This window comes from Anas platyrhynchos, chromosome 9 (assembly GCF_047663525.1).
Source record: "Anas platyrhynchos isolate ZD024472 breed Pekin duck chromosome 9, IASCAAS_PekinDuck_T2T, whole genome shotgun sequence".
In the NCBI taxonomy this organism is placed as follows: Eukaryota; Metazoa; Chordata; class Aves; order Anseriformes; family Anatidae; genus Anas; species Anas platyrhynchos.
In genome coordinates this window covers 5,544,126-5,563,604 of record NC_092595.1, presented here as the reverse complement: position 1 = coordinate 5,563,604, position 19,479 = coordinate 5,544,126, and the positions used below count along the sequence as shown (strand labels likewise).

Genomic DNA, 19,479 nt, shown 5'->3' with positions numbered 1-19,479 from the left:
TTGAAAAAGACAGGTATAAATTATTCCACTCAAGGATCCTGGATGTGGAGTTTAGGGACAGGTGCTTTGGAAAGCAAGGGAATGGGTGTATGCAAGGCAAGGGAGGCAGGGGGGGAGGACACAAGATAACAGGGAAAGCATGAGCACAAAATAATACAGACAAGAATAGCTCACATCTGGAGACCTCAGGAACCTCACCTTATGCTGCTTTGTTGACAAAGCTTGCTTTCCTAACAGCCCTTTCACATCCACAGCCTGCTTAAAGCTGGCTCTGAAAATGATAGGAACTCGATTTGCTGTTAGAGGAAAAGGCTAAAGATGCTCGAGACTCTTATATCCTCACAAACTCCAGAAACTGTCTTCTCCTGCCTTTAGTATCTGGGAGGTTCAACTTTTGTTCCAGGATAGCTGGCTTAGAAGCTGGCATTTTACTTCTTAGGAACGTATTTTCCTTTTATTACCTCTCCAAATGCCAAATCTTAAAGGCAGTTTGTCCTTTCCAGCACTGTAAATTTCTAAATTTCCAGGAATTTAAATTTCTATGTGGCTTTTTAGCATCACAAATTAATTTTAACAGCAGAATTACTGTCAAAATTAATGTTCATTCTTTTCATCAGCTCCATAACGCGTGTGATTTTAGCTATTTAAATAAGTATTTTAATTTACTGGAGGTGGCTCTGTGAGGAGGTATTGAGGAACATATTTGATTTGTGCCTGGACCGGGTTCTGTGGTATTTGTTTCCTAAATCTTGCAAAAAGAGGGGTTTTATCTGAGGGGAAAGCGCTCGGGGGGGGTGACAAAGCCCAGATCAGAACCCGCCCGCGCGTTGGGCACAAACGTGAGGTAAATCCCAGCGGCGCTGTGAGTTCACCCAAACCTTCCTTAGGGAAACCAAATCCCAAACAAAACACGGAACAAAGTGCCGGCAGCGCGGCCCCCCCTCAGCCCAACACCTCCAGGGGGGCGGCCCCGGGCCGCTGGAGCCGCTCGGAGCGGCCTCCCCCGGCGGGCGGGCCCCGGGCGGGGCGGCGGCGGCTGCGCGGGCGCGGAGCGAGGGCCGGCGGCAGGCAGCGGGGCCGGGGCTGAGGCACGGAGGAGGAGGAGCGGCGGGGGGCTCCGCGGCCATGCGGGCCGTGTGGGTGCTGCTGCCGGCGCTGGCCGCCCTGTCCGCTTACTACGTGTACCTGCCGCTGCCCGGCACCGTGTCGGACTCGTGGAAGCTGATGCTGCTGGACGCCACCTTCCGAGCCGTGCAGCAGACGGTGAGGCGGGGGGCAGGCGGCCAACCCTGGGGATGGCCCCTCTGGTGGTGGTAGTGGTGGGGGGAGCCCCTCGGGCTGGCTCCCCGCCTGCTGGGGGGCTCCTGAGGGGCTTGTGGGGCTGATTTCCATACCATAGGCAACGAGGAATTAATGGGTTTTACCTCCATGGCTCAGCTAATGCGTCAAGGAAAGATGTGGGGGGTTCCCGTCAGATGTTGAGGGACATGCATGACAGTTTTGGCATTTCGTGGTTGCTTCCTCGCTCCCCGGCAGTGTTTGCATGCTGACCTGACACAGATCAGCAATCGTAAATTTCCTGAGCTTGATCCCCCTGCTAGCGTGGTCCTGATGCGAGTTGATCACGGTCAGGCCTGATGTAAGGCACTGTGTGTGCTAAACTATTTTAATTTCGTTATCCCTAGTGGCCGTTTAAGTTGTGCATAAAAGGTCCAAAAGCTTCTCCGTTGGGTGGATGGGAGTATCGTCAGCTTCAGCAAGGCGTTAAATGAATTCATGGGTGGAGGGCCCATAAATAGGTGCAGAAAGGTGGGGATGTGCCTCCCATGTTCCTAATGCAATGACTGCGGAAGCGAAAGGACGGTGTCCAGACTTGTGCTTGCTCCCTGGACAGCTTCTCTGGTCGCTGCTTTTGCGGGCAGGTACGGCTCAATGGACCTCTCAGCTGAGCCACTGTGTTCCTGTCAGAACATACCGCTGAACCGAAGCATACCTCTGGGGTGAAAGAATAAAACTTCTTGCTTGTATACCTTTCGTTTAAGACATGATACTCACGTGCCATGGAAACTACATAGGCATGTCCTGCAACAGCCTAAGGTTTCTGTTTAAAAACTGCGGTTTGCCCTTCATTTGCTCTGTGCTGGTATCTAAAAAACGTAACCATTAAACCAGCAGCTCAAGGGGATTCTTTGAAGGCGTAACCAGAGGGGCAGTGATGGCCACAGCGTGCTGCCCGCAGAGCACGTCGTAGCATGTCTGCCAGGAACACCTGAACCACGTCCATAACCTCTAGCTGAAGGAGAGCTATCTTTAGGAAATCATATGACGGACTATATATATGTATGTTGCTGTTGGCTTATGTACATGTTCTGCTTGTCTGTGGTATGTGGGGCATAGTGGGATGGATTCTGGTGTCTCTAGCTTGGTGGCTGGAGGGCATGGCACCCTATCTGGGATATCCCAGAGGCTGTCGTCCCAAGGGGAGCTGCTGGAATCCAGCTGGGCCTGGTGGCAGATGGTGCTGAGGTGTTCACAGCTGTCCCCACCTCTGGTAGGAGGAAGCAGTAACTTCTTAGACAAACATTTACATCTCCGGCCTTAGAAAGGTGAGCTCAGGTAGCAAGAAAAAATCACTGAACAAGTAACAGACCCTGCCATATGGAGCTCACAAGGAGGAACAAGTGGATTTTGCACAGAGGCATAAAGCCTTAGGGTATTTCTTTCCAGAGAGAAGGAGAAGGTGCTTTCTAAGCACTTAGAAGTCTTTCCAACACTGAGAGATGGCACAAAGTTAGGAATAAGTGACTGCCATTAAGAATGAGCTCTGTGAGCTGAGGCTAGGATTGTAAAAGTTAAGCCTGAGTACTTACTCTGTCAGACAGCTTTAGTGTGTGTATCTAAAATAAAGCGTGTCCTGCTGTAGAGCTGAGCTTCCCTTTTCTTTGTCTACCGGAGGTTGCAAGACCAAATGCTTTAACATTGCTGTAAATGTGATTGTTGAACTTTCACCTACTTCAGAATGTATTTTCAGCTTGCTATTTATTACTTTCCTTTGTAGGCTTGATAGCAGACAGAAGTACATTACTAAGTGGCTTTTATTTTAAAATAATCTCTGCAGTGTACTGTAATCCTTTCTTCCAAGAGCATGAAGCAAACTTCACGTGCTTCCAATACAATTGTTCCCTCATTCTGAAATAGATTTGTGCTGACTCTGACAATTGAGCACGACAGCTTCTTGTTAGGGATAACAATGTGTTTGTTTTCTCACTTTTAATAATCACTGCCACTAAAACATACTAAGGCTGGCACTGCTTTTCAGTATATTAAATGCAAAACCTTGTCATTATGTAGAGTTTTGTCCCAGTCAGCAAATAATTTTTTTTACAGGCTTGGGACTGACTCAGTGCCCTGGATCAGAGCAAAACACTTCCAAGAATGTTTATGTATTGTCACATGGCTAAAAACATGTCATGCTTACACGGCAGTTTCCATAAGCAGGTTTCAAAACGTACTTCAAAAGCAGACCAACACGCTGGTCTTACTTCAGGGGAGATGGGAGGAGATGGAGTGCCTTATCTGAGGTTGCTGAAAATTCCAGTGGCATAGTACACATTCTGTACTGTGTAGTCATGCACCTGCACTAAGAAATGGTTCTGCAAAAGAAAAGAAAATAGAGTGCAACCTGAAAGCTTTACATGGGATAAGCTGCCTAAAATGCAGTCAGAACAATATGTTCTGCACACAGTAAAATGGGGAAATAAGCCTGGTTTTGGTTTGTTTGTTTGTTTGTTTTTGCTAGTCTTTTGCTGTCTACAGATATTGTAGTTGGCATTTTGGACTCGAATGTTACAGCAGCGTGCTTTGCCAAGTGATGCCTGAACTGAGGATAGTGTTGTTCAGGAGCAGATACAACTTTTAAAGGTAGGAAGCTAAGTCTTAAAAAGCTCAGTTGCCCAGCATCAGCATCATTACTCGGTGAGTCACGAGTGAGACTTGGCGTAGTCCTCGGCAGTGTTGTGTGTAAAAATACAAACAGCTACAGCAACTCCCAGTTCCTGACTGCAGCTGAGGCCAGGAAGGTCTGTGTAGCTCCTGGCCTCTCACCAGCTGCAGAGACAGTGAAGGAAGCAGCTTGGCTGCGGTGGCACGCTGCCTTTGTGTGCCATCTGCATGCAGCCTGTAATTTCAGCACTGAAGGTCAGATATGCACAAAGCTGGATGGTTCGCATGGTCTTTAGGACATCGTCAGCTAATGGAGTCACAAGGAGAGGACAGACGACCCTAATGTGCGGAGTGCTATTGGAGTTCAATAGAAATTAGCAACACAAATAAACATTATTTTTTGTACTAGAGACTACATAGCTAATACAAAGTACAAGGAAGGAGGGGTAAGCACAATTGCAGTGATCATCTGGGGATTCTTCCTGAAGTTACCAGGTGAGGAACCAACAGAAGAATCCTAATAGTTTAGGGACCAATTGGTGATGCAAGGTGAGGTAATGGTGCCTCTCTCAAGAACAGGTCTTTGCTCATTCCACCTGCTTTTTATCGCAACCCGAACTCTCTTCTGCACTTGACAGTTTCTTCCAGCATCAAGTTAAATCTCTCAGCATCTGAACCCTTGCCAAAGAATTTACCCAGAGGAAGGTGTTAATCTTAAACAGCTTAGTCTTTAGGGCATCTGTGGGTTGTCCCTACCTCAACCCTGGCTATGGGGACATCCTGCTGAAAGAGCAGGCTGTGGCTGTAGAAGCTGCTTTGCCCGACTTTTTGGAGAGTTGGGATCATCATAGCGTGAGTATAAATCACACCACTACCAAAGCAGCTGTGGATCAGAGAGGCAACAACCCCAAAACGAAACCCTGCAATCAGAACTGGGCAATAGGCTGCCAGTAGGCATGCTGCGATCTGCCCATCGTAGTTACTTGCTGAATTGGCTCAAGTAGCTGCAAAATCTCATTTGCCTTGCTCGTCCTCTCCCAGGGTCCTCCTGCCCACGCAGCTCTGTGCTGTTCATAGCAACCAAGCTCACTGGGTGTGTGTCACCCCACCTGTCAGTCCCATGAAGTTCTCAGGCCACATCTCCCTGATACCCGAGGTGTTTATTCAGGCTGATGCCTGAAGACATGGTCATGATATGGGAAGAGTTGGGACGTTGTTTAGTTTGGGTCAAAGCCACATGCCTGTGGCTGCCACGGGAACTCCTCTTTTCTGTCGTCCCTTAACTGTGTAGTTTCCTCTTCTTTCTCTTCATTTTCACTGTCTCTTATTACAGCACTGTCTGTTTTCCCTTTTTACCAGAGAAATCACTGTTCCTCTTCTCTCTTCTGTATGCACTTGACTGCATACATGTAATTCCCTACATTCAAGTGCTAGATTTGATAACCTGCAAGAGTCCTGCATTCTGTCACGAGAGAGGTGGTAAAGTCACGAATACTAGCAAAGATCAAACCAGTTGTTGTTTACATGAGGTGACTGAATGCATTTCTTTATAACTGATTTAAGCTAATCCACCTGTGGGCTGCTGCCAAAAGGGTGAGTGTCCTTTTCCCCCGTTCCCTCTTTCCTTCCTTGGATTATCAGTAAGGTGACGATGACCTGGCTGAGGTTTGCTGTTTGTTTTTGCTGGTTTTGTAGTCAGCTGGCACTGCAAACTGATACTCCAAGGCTTCACATTTGCTAGTGCCAACACAGAAAGGTGCCAGGGAAGCACAGGCAACAGGACAGGCAGCTCTGCCCTTCGGGTGGCAACACAGTCCTGGGAGAAACTTTGCCAACCACCAAATACATCCTCTGTTGCCAGTGGCTCTATTGCAGAGTGATGAGATTTGTTTAAAAAATGCATAAATATCTTCTAAAGATATATATATATGTATATATAAAATAAAATAAGGGCTTTGTTTGTAGGACCTTTGGATAAGACTAGCTCTCTGCCAGCAAAAAGCACAGTCCTGATGTGTTGTAAATAACAACCAAATGACTGATTAGATATACTTCCAAAGAATCTGCCTGATAAGTGCTAGGCAAAAAAACCTGCCCGTGTCAAAAAAAAAAATAAATTAGTGCTGTTCCTTTTGTGCCCTGGTGGATGAGGTATCTCTTCCAGACTTTGTTTTTTTGGTTCTCGGAAAGGGTGTTCTATTGTAGGAAAAAAAGGATCTGATAAACCTGCAGAGGGCCACGGTGCTCTGCAGCTTAAAAACCAGGGCAAAATGCTTGTCAGTAAACAGCAGTGACTAGCTGTGGAAATAAAACACTTCTGATCCCAAGGAACATGTGGTAATCTTGTCTACAACGAACATGAACTTAAGTAGGAGAAAACTAAAATGGGATGCTTGTTGCAGCACAGTCAGAAAAATCTACAGATGTGCTGTTTTGCCTGGCAGTGTTTCTGTTTCCCAGTGGTTACCTTCCCTGGGAAGCTCCACAGGGTGCACAGAGGATCAGATCTGTTGGGTAAAGCAGTGGCAGTTCAATACGTTGTATATCAAATTATTAATAGGTGTATTACTCTTCACCAGTCAAGCCTGAATGGTGTTTTCCTGTGGGGATTTTTTTAAATAACAGTGGGAGAAAAGCATAATCAGAAACTCTATAAAGATAGAGACAGTCTCATGAATTCGGTGTTTCTGCCCACTTTGTTGTTTGTTTGTTTTCCCAGAGAAAAACCTTGCCGTTGGAAGAAAAGATGATCCATCCACAAAGCAGCTAACATTTCAAAATTTGGAGTCTTACCAATCTCAGCAGGGTAACCTTACCGCAAGCTAAGCAGGAAGAGAGCCATTTCTTTAAATTCTTGTTTTGGAAGTGGATTCCTCTCCCCACTCACATACCAGTGCGTTGTACTTGGCAGTCATAGAGTCTTTGGGGAAAAATTTCAAAGTCTGTCTCTTTCCACAGAAATCTGCATTTGAAGTGGGGTTATGCAGGGTCTTTCTGACCCAGATGAAAGCTAGATTTATTTTTTTATTTTTTTTTTACATTGAAACTAACTATTGCAGATTGAAAACATAAGAACAGGGACTGTAGACCTAAGGGAACAGATCCTCTCTGGCATGGACACTGCTGAAGGCAGGAAGCCTCTCAGTTGATAGGGAGTGCTTCAAATTTTGTTTTTCCTCTAGAGGATGTATTACTGGCGGTGGAATGCCTCCATTAGCTGTTCCTTCTCCTTGAGAAGAGACTTAGCACTGAAAGTGACTGTGGAAAATGGTAGTCCAGAAATACAGTGATGAAAAAGCAGGAAAATGAAATGGCTCTCCTTGTAAATGCATCATATAAGCCAGGGAGAGACTGTAAAACTCTTACTTGCAAAATCATGTCTGTCACAAGGAACCTAACTTGGCTTCCACTTGGTTTTTGTACAGGCTAAGCTAAAGGAACTACCTTGCAATGTGGACGTGGTTAGGCTGGTACCTGTGTAACTGATCTCTCTCTGGTGTTGGACTTCTGTAATTCATACCAGCAGCTTTGCACTGTGCTGGTGATACTAGCAGAATTAATAGTAAAATGGCCATGTGTAAACAAGCCTCTTGACTCCTAACAATACACTCTTTTTTTAAGCATCTGTTATCTGTACATAAAAGGTCACAGCTGACTGTTTTCCTTACAGCTGTGGTCCCACAGGTGTACATCAGGTATATGCATCCATTGTACCTCCCGATTCCATTGCCTTGACACAGAGGCTTAGCTGATTGTCCAATTTCTGTTCTTCATCTGTAGGGTAAAGAATAACTTTGCAAAAGGGGAAAGACCCCTGATACTTACTATTTTTAGGGGCCAGTCTCTGCATCGGAGTCCCAACAGTCCTTTGGCTCGCCCTTTGCTGCCCCTCTTGCACCACCTAGGGGAGGGGAACAAATACATACAGCAATGATGCACAAGTCATACGTGGGGAGCAAGTTGTAGGCATTTAGGCTGAAGTGCCTTAGGTCCCAGTACTGTTTTCTGAGAGAAGCAGGCTTACTAAGGGCAAAGTTGGTTTTCATTAAAAATAAATAAATAAATAAATAAATAAATAAATAAAATCCTGGATTGCCAACAGAGAAAATCTGTCCTTCTATCAGAAGCATACAGAAAGATGAAATCATTCCCTCCCTAGTGTTTTACGTACCCACACAAGAGAAGTAACATGTTAGTTTCCGAAGAAGAAATCACAAATCAGCCATGCATCTTGGATATTTCAGATGCTTTCCAATTCATCAGGCAAATACAGGACAAGCCAGTAAATAAGCACTGTATTTGTTTGAGATCATTTGTGTTTTCAGATGCCTTTGCGATCACTGAGAGCTTTCTTAATTTGGAAACTTTCTTTATTTGGAAATGGAAAGTCTTGTAGTGGAACAAGAGAAATACTTTATTTTGTGCCTTACTACCACAAAAACATTGACTGTGTGGTATTGCCCTCTACTGGCACTGGTCTGAGGAGCTTCACAACTCCAACAGTGGAATCTGCTGGTCAGGTTTGTCTCTTTTGGGGGTGTCTTTCAAAGGCAAGGATCTTAGTTCTCGTTCACACTGGTCTTGATCTGCATAGTGTTCCTGGTTTGATTTATTATGACAACAGAGAATCTGTTATGGACAGGGTTTTGTTTTAATACAGCTTTAAAAGCATTATGGGTCTTTGATAATCATTCATTTTCTGATGAATATTCTAAGAACCTATATAATTTTTTTATGGAGGAGCTGCCTTTTGAAGACAGTTGCATTAAACATCAGTGTATCGTAATGTGATATGCTCTGAAGTAACAGAAATCTCCTTTGTTTTTTTTTCTAGTGTCACCTGATTCACTATTTCAGACTTAGCCATCACCTGATAGTTCTGAACTATTTGATTTGTACGTTCGACAAGCTGAAGTCTGTCTCTTCTGAGCACATTAACATAACGGATGCTGTTTTCGACGGTGTGGAAGTCAGAGTGTTTGAACCTCCTGGAAAACCAGATGAAATGCTCAAGCGCAGTGTTGTTTACATCCACGGGGGAGGCTGGGCCTTGGCAAGTGCAAGTATGTGTCTGCTAGTAACTGAATGGGATTTTCCTCTGGTTTCCTCCCAGAAGGAATAACCAAAAGCTGATTTTTCCTGCCATGGATGACAGTTTTGCAAAGACTTAACTCAGATAGTAACTGTCTCTGGTAGATCAGATGTAAGGAGGGAGAATTTAAATATATTTATGTATACATACCATTGACACACTGCAAAAATATATGTTTTATCTGGATATGGGCTGTCAAAGAACCAAAAAGTTAATTTTGTTACATCATGAGAGGATAAAATATGTAGTATACAAAACAAATTACAGAGTGGGCTGAACAAAATTGTGTGCAAGAGCATTGCTAATGGCTCCTGGCAGCACATATCTGGGAACACACGCTGCAAAGATTGCACCAAGTGCATTTGGACTATATATGCAAGTCACTTAGACCACGACTTAAGTGAGATTTAGAGTCCTAAATACATTTTAAAGTCTGGTTTTCACATGCCTTTGGAAATCCTAGTCTCTTTGTCCTGTAGCATCTAAACATTTTGTTCCTCTTCTTACAGAGGAAACGGCTTTGAGATGGGTTTTCTTATGCCTACCTAAGGGATGTTTATTAGTCCTGTCTGCATCATTTGTGCAGTAACAGTTTGCATAAGATTTATTGTGTCAAAAGTTTGTATTAAATTACTGCGCTTTGTTTGGATCACTGTAACTCAGGCATGTCAGATGCTATCCTTAAGTCCAGGTTGCCGAAGTTAATGGCACAAATGTCACAGCCAAATACTAAATTCTAAGACCAGGTACTTTAGAAAACACTTAGTGTCCTAGTATATTTTATAGTACCAGGAATCAACAACTACATAATTGGAAAGGAATAAAATTAAAGAAAATCAGTCCACTGATAAATAGGATAGCTGTGATTAATCCTCCCTTAAATGAGTAGTTCATTGACATTAATAGGGCAGCTCATTTGAATCAAAGCAATAGATGGTATAATAACATGAAGAAAAAGCAGTGACTCATACAGTAATAACTGTTTCTGGATGCTAATGCCTGCAAGCCACGGGTACCTTGAATTTTGCCCAGTTGTGAGAATTGTGATAGGTGGATGAAATGACGTGCTCCAAGTCACCAAGAAACAGATGAGAAAGAAAGCATTAGGCTGCAGATCTTTTCGAGGCGTGAATTATGTTCCTTCTGCTAGAATGTGCATTTGGAACTTCATCTGTTGCAAGCTGATCTTATTTACTTTGCTTCTATTTGCATGATATCTTTATTTTCTGGGAAGACTTACGTATGGCTTTGTGAAGTACTGCCATAAATGGACTTTCATGTCCCTAATGCTGTCCTTTCATTCCAGGAACAAGCCTCTATAACAACCTCTGCAGAATTATGGCTGAATCTCTCAATGCTGTGGTTGTTTCTGTTGAGTGAGTAATCTAAAATAGATAAAATAACTTTAAAGTTTGTAGAAATACGTAATGTAATTCTTCTAGCTTTGCCCTTTTCCCTTCTTACTGACTTGTGTATAAGGCTTTAACTTGGACAATAATTCTCTTTACCATGCTGATATTTTTATACTTTTAGAATGATAACAAATTAGAATGGCATCAAAAGTTCGTTTGAATTTCGGATTATTTTAGAAGGCATTTCAGAAGGCAGAAATGTGGGAAAAGAGTAGCATCTTAATCAGTTGGACAGAAACTGAAGTGCAAGTTTCAGTGTATTTTGCAAATATATCTGTATGTAAGGAGCGCATCTAAAACCTGAGATCACTCAAATGACTTGCATTATAATTCATATTTTTTGACAAGCAGTTTATGCATGTTATATACCTGAAGGAAGGCTGAACCACATCTCCCTGACCCTACACAGAACTAAAGTGAATTATTCCATCCTTAATGGAAAGCATATAATATATTAAAAACAAAAACACCAAGTCGGTCTATAAAACACGTTTTCTAAGTCCCACTGAGCAAGGGTCTGCAACATAAAAATTAGCAAATCATTTACGACTGCTCATTAACCAAAATACACAGAGAAGTCTGGCAGTTCCTGCTGTTCCCTCAATTGCCCACTGTTCTCATGTAAGCACTGTACTCCACTCAAGAGCAGGAGACTGCCAGGGTGCTAGACAGCAGAGAAGCCGGGTTGCCTTTTTTTTTTTTACTAGCTGAACAATTCCAAGGTAAACAAACCTCTCAACTAGCTAACTACATTACCTAGATGACTCCAACTTGATTGGTACTCTGCCCATCCTTATTGTCAATTTCAATATTTTCTTTTGCAAAACCAATCACTTAATTTAACTACTCAAGTTTCTGACTTGCAGTTGATTACGTACCAAGCTCTGTGATCTAATTACTATTTAATTATATGGAGTTGGTGCTACTGATTCAATGTTCATTCTAGTGTACGTTGAGGGGTTGCTTTTTACTTTGTTTATTAGTAGAAAAACTGTTTTTTTTTAAAAAAAAAAAGTGTACAAATAATCACAGTATGGAAAAGTTTTTTGATACTCCTTTTCTGGTGGTTGTTTCTCAGTTATTGTTTGTCTCTTCTCCTTAGCTATTATATCTTTCAATCAAGGCATTTATCCTCAATTAGCGAAGTCTAATTTGATTTTTTTCATTGGTTTAATTGCACATCTCGCTTTCATGATCTATACACAATGTTACTCAGTTCTGCAAGGCGTTCCCAAAGGCCTTTCTCATATTCCTTTGTAGTTGATGCAATATATAGATTGCTTTCTGAAAGCAGGACAGATCTGAAGTTGGAAACAACTCATGTAAATTAAGCTTAAAATTTATTTTACATGTAGATTTTTTTTAGCTTAGATTCCAAAGAAAATGTTTTGAACCAGAAAACAGGATTTTGTTTGGCAGAAGTTAAGGCAAAATAAAATGCTTTTGATGTTCTCAAGCCTTTTTCTTCACTTTCAGCTAAGACACCTATGTAAAGACTTAGGCTTGTCAAGCTGACAATAAAAACATTCTTTCAAAATATTACTGATCAATAAGAACATGTGAAATCTGTTAAGAATACAAAAAGCTACAAGTGGAAAAATGTTCTTTGCACCGTGAGGCCTGGTAACAACTCTTTCCTTACAAATGATTGAGTAAATTATGAACTGACTTCTCCTGCACTGTTATTTAGTAACTGAGAAAATGTAGTAAATAGAATTCAGCTGCTGTCTGTTTGTAGGCAGACTGTTTTATCTGTGTGCGCTCCAGTCTGTGAAATGTATATATTCCTGCTTCTCTCCTTGATAAAGGAGATGAATTATTCAACCTGTTACATTACCACAAATTGGTGTTACTTCACTTCCTGGCTATTGTTCGCTTCCTGGTACAGAGCTAAGAGGTACAGCAATGTTCATCCTCTCCTCCCAGCAAACAGAACTGCTGAGATGCCTGTCTCAGCTGGGCGTATGTGTTGGGCGTGTGTGACTTATTCTGTCATAGCAGTTAAGGTGGGGAGCTGCGATCAAAAACAGGCCAACAGTAATGACTCCCTCGCCAAGGGTTGTTCTAATATTCATTCATTTTTATAATGTGATGAAATGCTCTGTTGGCAAATCCCAAGAAAGTACTGCATGATATTATAGCATCTTGGTGTTATTCATATCTAATAGGTTCTTGTAAATCTTTCAGAATTAGAGCGTTAATTAAAAGATTAAGTACTACACACCTCATTTTTTCCCATAGTATTTATCTTAATGAAATAATTATTTGCCATTCAGATAGCATCTATTAATCATGAGAGAGAAGTACATTAACGGTAATAATTGTCTCTTACCTCTTTTCTTCTTTTGTAGATACAGGCTGGTACCAGAGGTGTGCTTCCCTGAGCAATTCCATGATGCTCTTCGTGCTACAAAGCATTTTTTGCAGCCTGACGTCTTAGCTGAGTATTCAGTTGACCCAAATCGAATCGCAATTTCTGGTGATAGTGCAGGAGGAAATTTGGCTGCTGCTGTGTGTCAGCAGGTAACATCCAGTGTCTGCTATGTTTTATGCTATAATAATCCCTAATTCAGTGGTGCATACAGGTTGACAGGTTCTTTATGCTGCATCATCATGAGATGATGTGCCAGTGTTAGAGACAGAGCAGTAGCTCTCTATTGAAAGAAAGCATCTTGTCACACTACAGAAGAAAAATGAGTCGATTGCATATTGCATGTAGCTTGCAATGTCTTACGAAAGTTATGAGTTGTTATGGGATTAAGTTTAAGGGCAAGTATCTAAATGATTTTCTTAAAACTATTTTGCTGAGGAATTCTTTATTTACCTATGTAGGTAACTAGCTACATGCCTAATTTATCAATTTAGCTTCTTATTTTCAGATGCTTGTCATAGAAAATAGATGGTTTTTTCTTTCAAATACTAATGAAGGACAAAAAATATAATACGTGAAGCTTAACTCTTCTTTAAATTGTGAAATGCTCCAGGAAGACAATTAAGGAAATTTCTTTTGTGTATCTCCAGTTTAAACATAATCTGAATTTAATCTACTAAAGATTTTAAAGGCAGCCTGGGGCAAGTAATAGTATTATTCATGGTTGAGTGAAATATTATTATTAGCTTTTTTATATTGCCAATAACCATTGGTGATGATAAAGAACATACCCTGCCAAGGCAACTAATTATCATGACAACCTTGCAATATTGAATTAGGGAGAAAATTAATAAGGCACAATTAACACTAAAAGTCTTCATCTTGAGGACTGATAAACATGATAGGGCCATGTTTTGGAAACAGCATTCATAACTCATTTCCATGATGCACAGTTAAGTCAATGATGTAGGACTGTTTCAGGGAGAGGTCAAATGCACTAAGATTCTTCAGCCTGAAAGAGACAGACAAGATGAGATATATGGATCTTTGTATCTTGAGTAGAAGGTGAAGCAAAACAAACGTTTACTGATTCTTTCACTAAAAGAATCCGAGGGTACCAAATGCCAACTATGTAGGCTCAAATCAAATACAGATGTTAGGTTCAAGTCCACCACAAAGATGTTTCTGCAAATAGTGAGCCTGTGCTAGAGAGGACTGGATGCTAACAGTTTGCAAAAGCTCAAAGAAAAAGCAACAATTGTGGAAGAGAAATACACGAAAAGCTATAAAACCTTGGATAGCTACATTGACTCAAGAAGTCCTTCATCTGCAAATAGTTCAAATGGTGTGTTAGAGAATACCATTCTACACTTTCCTTATACACTTCCATAAATGCCTGCTACTGATTTTCTGTTGGTAATGGTACTAAAACTGTCCTGAATGACCATCATTAAAATAAAATAAAATGGTAAGACTGTATTTCAGACAAAAGAGGAACATTCTTCGCCAGAGGCATTGCATAAGAACAGAGTTTGGCGTACAAGTTTGAGTGAAGTTCAGGGTTGATATTGTAATGCTTATTTTCTTTGTAATCTTTATTTTATTCTATGTTCTTCCTGCAGCTTAGCAAAGATGAGCATTTGACCGTCAGACCAAAACTGCAGGCCTTGATTTATCCAGTCCTTCAGGCATTTGACTTCAATACCCCTTCATATCAGCAGAACATGAATATGCCTGTTCTTCCCCGTTACGTCATGATCAACTATTGGATAGACTACTTCAACGGTAATCACGACTTGGCTCACTCACTGCTGATTAACAACCACACTGCTCTTGATGTCGGTCAAGCACTCTCTTACAGAGGACGTCTAAACTGGACATCTCTCCTGCCTTCGTCATTCAAAAAGAACTACAAGCCTGTAGTACAACCCACAGGCATGGCTGAAATAATCCAGGAGATACCAGCGCTCCTTGATGTGCGAGCAGTCCCGCTGCTTGCAGAAAATGAAACTTTGCAGCTGCAGCCAAAGACTTACATCCTGACTTGTGAGAACGATGTCCTGAGAGATGATGGGGTGATGTATGCCAAGCGGTTAGAGAATGCTGGCGTGGAAGTCACACTCGATCACTTCGATGACTGCTTTCATGGCTGTATGATATTCACGATCTGGCCTACTGATTTCTCTGCGGGAATTCAGACTAGGAACAGCTACATAAAATGGCTGGATGAAAACCTCTGAGGAGAGAGTCTCTAGAAGATACAGGGTGCTCAACTCTGGTGTCGGTTCTTGTAAAAGATCAAAGAATGAAAAAGTGCACTTTTCCAAATCCTGACTTCATCCATTCAGCTGCATCTGTGGGGGGGCTGCAGACTAGCTGTAGCATTTACTAGCTCAATTGACCTTGCCCAGCAAAGTATTTTGTGAAATATTTCTTCAGATTTCAGGAGTTTTTTTCTTTTCAGATAACTTGCCTAATGTAAACAATCGTTGAGAAAGGAGATCAGCATTCCTGTTGCGTTCTGAACTGGCTCATTCTTAACTGGCTGAAACTTTCAAGCTTTGAACCTTAATTAGGCACAAGGGCCACGACTGTAAAATGATGCCAGATAAAGTCGAGTGCTTACATCTATGTTTGAATATATAAAAGGGAGAAGTAATTTTCAACAGTGTTGAGCGCTTGCTGGTGGGAAAGAAAGTGTGAGCACTCTCACCTTTGACAGCAGAACAGCTTCTAGGCAAATAGACAAATGGCTCTGAAATTTAAAAAAAAATAATAGTTAAGATGATGCTTGGCTAAGAGACTTGTCTAACGTAACTCAGCTTTGGAATTTGGTCTTTATGGTCTTCTGGTTATTTATAAATGCACAGAGCAAAACATTTTCAAAGTAAAAAAAAAAAAATCATAGCATTCATACAAATATGGAGGATAAAATGCGTACCTGCAGAATCTGGGTTCATTATGGGAGCTTGAAAGATGACTACATGGCTAAAGAGTATGACTGTCAGCATTTAAAACCTCAGTTTATAACCTCCTTACAGAAAATACTGAGCATACTAAAAATAATCTGCTGTGTGGTTTGCACTAAAGTTTGTAATTAATAGTAGAAGTTTTTGTTCATTTACTTTCTTTCGTGCTTATGACATTCGTTGTATTTCATCCTTCCTTGAAGGAGGGAATCGGACAAATAGAAGCGGGATCTAGTCTATACTGGAGATTTACATTGGAGCTTTGCTGCTATAGCTTGTTTGTCTTGTAGACTGCACCTAAAACGCCAGGTAACGTGATCTAGCTATTGTGCAGCACATCTGTACAGTTTGAGCCGCTCTTTAAAATTCAGAGAGACAAGACAGTGAAGTGAAACCACTTGCACCAGTGTAAGTGTACTTTCTTTCCAGGATGTTCTCTGATTGCAGAGGTGGAGGCTGCACCAAAATGTCACGCCCAGCCTTTCTAGGCAAAGAGAGGGCGGCTGTCCCGTGACTAAACCAGGGGATTAAATTCATCGTCAGCTTCACTGCAGACTTCCTATTAGGACCTAAGGAGATCAGCTTAATCTCCTTGTGCCTCACTTTCTTCTTTCTGCAAGACAGGGAGTAGTCAAAGACAGGGAGTAGTTGTTTCCTACCTCACAAAGGAATTGTGAAACTGAATTCACAGATGTTAGTGAAGAACATGGATATGTTACTGACTGGTGTGCACTGAACAGATCCCTTGGCTTCTGACTTTCTCTCAGTCTTTAACAGCTGGCTCAAAGCAGTCTACCCCATGGCTGGTGGTGCTGCTAGGCTCTGTCCCCTTATGAAGGAGACAGATTTATCTCCTGGCTTGTGTGAAAGTACAGTAAGGTAAGGGTTCTCAGCTGCAGGAAATCATGACAATTTCATGAGATTATTTCTGAAAAGTTCATTTAAAAAATAAATCAGGCTACGTTCTGTAATTTAAGATATATACAGAATAGCTCACTTTCACAGATATATACATTAAAAAAGAGAATGGCTTTGTTAGATCATGGCTTCCTAAAAACACCAGCTTGTTATTATGGCTGTATGTATTAATGAGACAAGACCTTGATGTAGACTCAGTCACGCAGGCCAAAACTAATTTCTGAGCATGGGTTCACATGGAGGTCACAAGCCAAAGCTTTTTCATCAGTGGCCCAGATTCTTTTTCCATTTAGATTGTTAAAAAGACTTGGTGGAATTAGAGCAGCCAAGTGTCAATTCAAATCAGGATAAACTTTGGCCAATATATACAATTAACACTGCAGAAAAAAATAAAGTTTCTTAAAGATTTAAACCTCTTCTTCCCTCCCCCATAAACACAAGTCCAGTAGATACAATTTACACCTACAACAGATATCAACTGAAATTGTGTCTATTCAAAAAGACAAATTACCAATCTTGAAAAGGGGCGTGTACTTGTATCCAATCCACTGTATGCAAACAGCTCCAATTACTTGGCTTTGGACCATGACTGAGTCAAAATAAATCTTTTACACTGAGTTGTAACAATAGGCTTATTCCTGACTTTCCCCCTTACAATAAGGCTATGTCAGACAAGGTATAATTTTATTTCAGCCTGCAGTCATTAAAAGGTAGTCGTTGGGGTACTGGGAAAAAATGGTTACTATTCCTATCAGTTCTGTAATAACTAAGTTACCTAAGAGCTGTATGCAGTGCTTTAGATCAGCATTTGTTTATAGCAAATTTATAAATATCTGCTATGAAGCTATAATATAATCACTACCGTTTTTTCGCTGAAACAAAACGGAGAGCTGGAATATATATTCCTGGAGTTGGTTGTGTAATTCCTTCATGCACTGAAGCACATTAAAGTCTTGGCACAAGAAGTGGTAGTAAGTATATAACTGGATTGAATGTATTCACTAAGTTATCACCAGCTTGATGTGACATCCAAGATGGCAGCACAACTTGGATGAGATGTCACAGTATTAATTAGTTCCATCAAAATACCATGATTACTTTATCATGCAGATGTATGGTTAACTACAAATTAGCTGCAAAGATATGTGGCATTTCCCATTACATACAAAAAGAGGTCTGAGTTACAGTTATAAAAAGACCTTTTGGTGTAAAGCCAAGATACTCAATTAAAATTAAGTGTAAACCTTGAAGTAAGCATTAGTCACAGTCTCATCTTTCCTCTTACTTTACTTGTTCTGCTGTGCAGGCAGTCGCTGTTCCTGGAGCTAGAAGTTCAGCTCTGCTTCCAGCTGAACTGCTGCAAGCTCACCCCAACAGAGCACTGGCTCAGCTCAGCAGGGCCAGCAGGCCTTACAGAGATTTGGTGCCTGCAAGGAAGAGATTAAGATTAATGCACATTACAAAAGCTTTATTCATTTTTGTTTTAAATACTCTTCATCTGAAAAGTATTTGCTTGGGTGTACATAGCACCTTCATTCCTTAGTTATTTATCAAAGCAGTTCAGAGCACCTTACACGTTCTAGGATCAGATTCAGAAATACTCCTAACAGTACTTCACCTATGTAGAGTGAAAAGTTGGTCTTCTAAAAGAAGATGCTCAATAAATTGGTCTACTTCCTTCTTCATTAAATTCATTAAATGAGTGTGGCTAACTACTTTTAGCAGATAGCTATTTTGTGTTGTTTTCCCTCCCCTTCCTACAATTACACTTCAACTAACTGTCCATTGCAAGGATATCAAAGCATTCAAATGTAAGCTTCAAATAAAAAGCCTGCATAACAGAAGCTATACTCATCTGAATCCTATTTCACTGGAAATATATTAGCCGTTCCCCAGTAGTTTTGGCTGATACTGACAGAAATAAGTGGAGTTTTTGTCTGTCTAGGTTAGAACATATTAAAAATGGGAGTTGAGCGTTTCTGAAAACCCAAACCAAATTAAAGATATTTCATAAAAATCATTAGCAACTAGAATTTCCTGACCTTCATGTAAGTAATTGCAAAATTGCATCTAAACCAAAGCAGAAAGGCCATTGTGGATTTTAAGTCCTGCAAACTAAAAAGAAATTATTTATCTTTAAAACATTGTTTTGTACTATTTGGGCCTCTATTTTTTTGATTAGGTGCATCAGTTTTTAATCTCTTAATAAATTTTGAGAAACTTTTTCAAATAAAACTATTAGAAGTAGATTAACCTGGTTTAAGCCTTTTAAGCTGCTATGACCTGTAATAATGTTTGTTTTTTTTTTTTAAAGAAGCTGGTTTAATGTTCTCTTATTTATGATGTTCAGGAATACAAAGTACAACATATGTGATGTGAATGCATTTAGTAACTTAAGTGTGACTTTTTTGGTTTTGTTTTTTGTTTTTGCTTCTTTCCTATTACAGGGGAAAGATCTTGTAAGATTTAAGTAGCAAGTGTGGTTCAAATGTGCTATCAAATTGAAGAACAAATAAAGTGGAAATATGTCTGACTTGTTTTCTCCAGATGTGCAACGCTTCCAATTTGAGTTTTCAAGTAACAGAGACCAGTGAAACAAAAGGGGAGATCTCTGAGTTCCTGTAAAAAAATGCTGAATCAAAGACAGGGTGGTTGTTTTCAAAGCAGGAAACCTTGCTGCTGTGTCCATGGTCTGTGAATGTGACCTTCTCTGACTTGATTGCTCCCAAATGATTAACGCTGACCACATTTGCTTATGCTGAAAAATGGACAATG

The 19,479-nt window shown here is 41.0% G+C and overlaps 1 protein-coding gene across 1 annotated transcript; it reads left to right on the top strand.

Moving 5' to 3' along the window:
* Positions 1-1,025: 1,025 nt before the first annotated feature.
* NCEH1 (neutral cholesterol ester hydrolase 1) lies at positions 1,026-19,237 on the top strand. Its single transcript, XM_027464730.3, has 5 exons — positions 1,026-1,263; positions 8,777-9,005; positions 10,341-10,410; positions 12,798-12,969; positions 14,440-19,237. The coding sequence occupies exons 1-5, from the start codon at positions 1,126-1,128 to the stop codon at positions 15,055-15,057; spliced, it is 1,227 nt and encodes a 408-aa protein (XP_027320531.1). The 5' UTR covers positions 1,026-1,125; the 3' UTR covers positions 15,058-19,237.
* The last annotated feature ends 242 nt before the right edge of the window (positions 19,238-19,479 follow it).

What these genes read in the sequence shown, in the direction of transcription:
- NCEH1 (XM_027464730.3), top strand. Translation starts at nt 1,126, where the DNA reads ATGCGGGCCGTGTGGGTGCTGCTGCCGGCGCTGGCCGCCCTGTCCGCT. An exon ending in CTGGGCCTTGGCAAGTGCAA is followed by an intron (nt 9,006 to 10,340) that starts GTATGTGTCTGC and finishes CTTTCATTCCAG; the next exon opens with GAACAAGCCTCTATAACAAC. An exon ending in CTGCTGCTGTGTGTCAGCAG is followed by an intron (nt 12,970 to 14,439) that starts GTAACATCCAGT and finishes TTCTTCCTGCAG; the next exon opens with CTTAGCAAAGATGAGCATTT.